The sequence below is a fragment of the Megascapheus bottae genome, unplaced genomic scaffold (assembly GCF_031878675.1).
Source record: "Megascapheus bottae isolate mThoBot1 unplaced genomic scaffold, mThoBot2.hap1 HAP1_SCAFFOLD_547, whole genome shotgun sequence".
Classification (NCBI taxonomy): domain Eukaryota; kingdom Metazoa; phylum Chordata; class Mammalia; order Rodentia; family Geomyidae; genus Megascapheus; species Megascapheus bottae.
The window spans coordinates 4,508-8,255 of NW_028327620.1; the positions used below are offsets into that span (position 1 = coordinate 4,508).

Below are 3,748 nucleotides of genomic sequence, written 5' to 3' on the forward strand. Positions count from 1 at the left end.
TAAAGATGACTTTGAGAGAATTTTTTAAATTTAGGAATGATATGGACCATAGCAGAAAACCATAAAAACCTATTTTAGAGCAAGTCATAGCATATGAGAAAATGAAAAAAATCAGGATAATTAATACCAGCATTTATTAAGTTAATACCAGCAATTATTAGGTATTCTCTTAGAGTCTTTTATGTGCCCAATACTACTGTACAGTTATCAATGCTGCCTCAAGTAAAGTCACTTTAAGGATATGAGACTACTATATAGAAAAGTTAATTATAAAATAGTACAAGGTATAATCCAGCCTACTGCCCATATGTGCACAATTTTTAAATCTCTAGATCTTATGAAGAGAAAGAGCTTCCAGGTGGACTTCAGGGGTCCTGGAAATTTTATTGGCAAACGTGAGTATGAAGGGGATTGTATATGATACACATTTATATGTGTGTTCCACATAAAACAGCATTAAAAAAGATATAAAATAACTTTAGTACTCGTATTCATGCTTACATGTGCCTATGATCTCTGTGCATAAAACCAAATTTTGGTTAGAGTCTCACACACACACACACACACACACACACACACACACACACACACACACGAAATGATTTAGGAGAATGTTGAAAAGACTTGTAAAACTGTAATTGAACATGAGCCAAGTCCTTGTGGTTCTGCCTACCTTTGAGTACATTCACCAGGCCAAATTTCCTAACCTCTGGTTACTTTTTCTTATCTTATGAGCTAGAAGTAGAAAGAATAAGGCAAATATCTATCTAAAATCTGAGTCATTTTAATGGAATTATTCCAGAAAAGAAAGAAATGATAAATTAGTTTTACATGAACAGGCAGCATTTGAAACTATGTTTTAGTCACTTGAGAAAGGGACATGGACAGGAAATCTGACAAGGTGGTAGGTATAGAGTAGATTATAAATAAAAATACTTAAATTCTGGTACTTAAGGACAGTATTTAATGTTTTAGGATCTACTCCCATAAATTTTTGAACATGTGATGTTTTTCAAATCCTATAGACGTGAATATTTGAGTCAAAGGCAAAAACATAACACATAAACAGCAGGTGATATCTACTAAGTCCATTTCAAACATTTTACTTCTATCTTGCCTACTTCTTTTACCAACCCTAAATTAATCTCTATTATAATTTATGTTTCACAAATGAAAATAACAAATCATGATGTTTTTAAACTTGAACTGCCACAAGCAAGATTCAAACTCATGTTCTATTTCCTGTATCTTTGCTCCAAGGCACAGCATTTTAATATCTTTATAATAATGTTAAGAGAATAAATTATGATCACCAAAAGAAAAAAAAACAAGACAGCACAGGTATTCAGGATCACATAGGGCAATTAATTTAAATGTTCTTTTCCTTACTGAAGATAGTATTCTTCTTAATTTGAGGAATTTTTCCCACTTCATTAAATGGTTTTGGTATCTTCAATTTTAACCTTTGAGATAAAAGTATTTGTTCCTTAAAAGCACAGATAAACAGGGGCCGGGAGTTGACCTAGTGGTAGAGTACTTACCTAGCATGCACGAAGACCTATGTTCAATTCCTCGGTACCACGTACATAGAAAAAAAAAAGCCAGAAGTGGTGCTGTGGCTCAAGTGGTAGAGTTCTAGCCCTGAGAAAGCCCAAGGATAGTGCTCAGGCCCTGAGTCCAAGACCCAGGACTAGCAAAACACACACACACACACACACACACACACACACACACACACACACACACACACAGATAAACAATTTCTTTCCTTTTGTCTTTTCAGTTCTAGTACTGGAAATTGAACTTAACTAGGACCTCACACACTCAATTAGCTTTTAAGCTCAAAGCCCAGCACTCTCACTTGAATCATGCCTTCTTCACTCTTCACATTTTGGTGGTTACAAGTCTGTATTTGATTTGTGTAACTGTAACCCCTCTGTATATTAACTACACAAAAACAATCTTTACAAAACAAGAGAAACAGAATAAAAGGTCTGGTTTGCTTACATGAAAAAATTACAATACAAACACAACAAAACTAAAACAAATGCTGTAAAAAAAAAACAAAGGCTCTCTGATTTGTCTGTCCCTAGTAGCTTCAAACTGGTTCAAATTGGGATCCTCAGCTCTCAGCCTCCTGAATAGCCAGAATTACTGGCATAAAATACCAACACTTAGCCAGATTAACAAGTTCATACCAAAAAAATAAATAAATAAAGCCCAAGAGGGCATCTATACCTAGATGGATTGGAAGACAGTGACAAATCCTCTTAAGACTGGAAATATATTTCAAGAAAATGTTTCCATCACAATGGTATAATTTTGTCTCTCCAGATTCACTCCAAGAGAGACGTTATCCAGATGCAAAGCTTCAACAGAACCATGGTGGTGACTCAGTTTGTGCTGGTGGGCTTCTCCAGCCTTGGGGAGCTGCAGCTACTGCTGTTTGCCATTTTTCTTCTCCTGTACTTAACCATCCTGGCGGCCAACGTAACCATCATGGCAGTTATCCGCTTCAGCCGCACGCTGCACACTCCCATGTATGCTTTCTTGTTCATCCTTTCGTTTTCTGAATCCTGCTACACATTTGTGATCATCCCTCAGCTGCTGGCCCACCTGCTCTCAGCCACCAAGATCATCTCCTTCGTGGCCTGTGCCACCCAGCTCTTCTTCTTCTTGGGCTTTGCCTGTACCAATTGCTTTCTCATCGCAGTGATGGGCTATGACCGCTATGCAGCCATCTGTCACCCCTTGAGGTACACGCTCATTATGAACAAAAGGCTGGGGCTGGGGCTGGTTTCTCTGTCAGGACTCACCGGTTTCCTAATTGCTTTGGTGGCTACGAACCTTATCTGTGACATGCCTTTCTGTGGCCCCAACAAGATCAACCACTATTTCTGTGACATGGCACCCGTTATCAAATTAGCCTGCACAGACACCCATGTCAAAGAGCTGGCTCTATTCAGCCTGAGCATCCTGGTGATCATGGTGCCTTTCCTGTTGATCCTCATATCCTACGGCTTCATCGTCAACACCATCCTGAAGATCCCCTCAGCTGAAGGAAGGAGGAAAGCCTTCGCCACCTGTGCTTCTCACCTCACAGTGGTCTTTGTCCACTACGGCTGCGCGTCCATCATCTACCTCCGGCCCAAGTCCAAGTCTGCCTCAGACAAGGATCAGCTGGTGGCAGTGACCTACACAGTGGTCACTCCCCTGCTCAATCCTCTTGTCTACAGTCTGAGGAATCAGGAGGTAAAGACTGCACTAAAAAGAGTGATGAGCATGCCCAGCGCTACCAAGATGAGTTAAGAACAGTTCTTAAACTTAACTAGGAAATTAAATCAAGACTTAAAAAACGAGACAATAAGGACTTAGTGGGTTCTCTGACCTTTTAGACACTGCTACATAGTGTTTCCTTCTCCAGAAAAATATACGAGTCAATCTGCATTGTCCAGTGCCTGCCTGGAAAAAGAGAAGACAACTCATACTTGACCAAAAAATAGGCAACTGTGAGAGCTTTGTGAGAGAAGACACTGATAACCAGGTTTGTTACAAGGATATACATAAGGGTTGTGAGAGGTTTATTTTATGAATATTTATGCTTTCTGAAGAAAAGAAAGGGCTGTCAAGGAGGAAGAAAAAGGGAGAAAGAAATTTTGAAATGAGACTTAAATGGAGAACGAGATACCAATACTAAGGAAATGGATATTTTTAACTGATAAAAAGTATTATTTAATATTACTAAAAT

At 38.7% G+C, this 3,748-nt stretch overlaps 1 protein-coding gene across 1 annotated transcript; it reads left to right on the forward strand.

Annotated features, from left to right (window-relative positions):
- Window positions 1-2,361: 2,361 nt before the first annotated feature.
- On the forward strand, window positions 2,362-3,309 carry LOC150039568 (olfactory receptor 10T2). Its single transcript, XM_090327745.1, has one exon. The coding sequence runs from the start codon at window positions 2,362-2,364 to the stop codon at window positions 3,307-3,309; it is 948 nt and encodes a 315-aa protein (XP_090183871.1).
- Window positions 3,310-3,748: the final 439 nt, after the last annotated feature.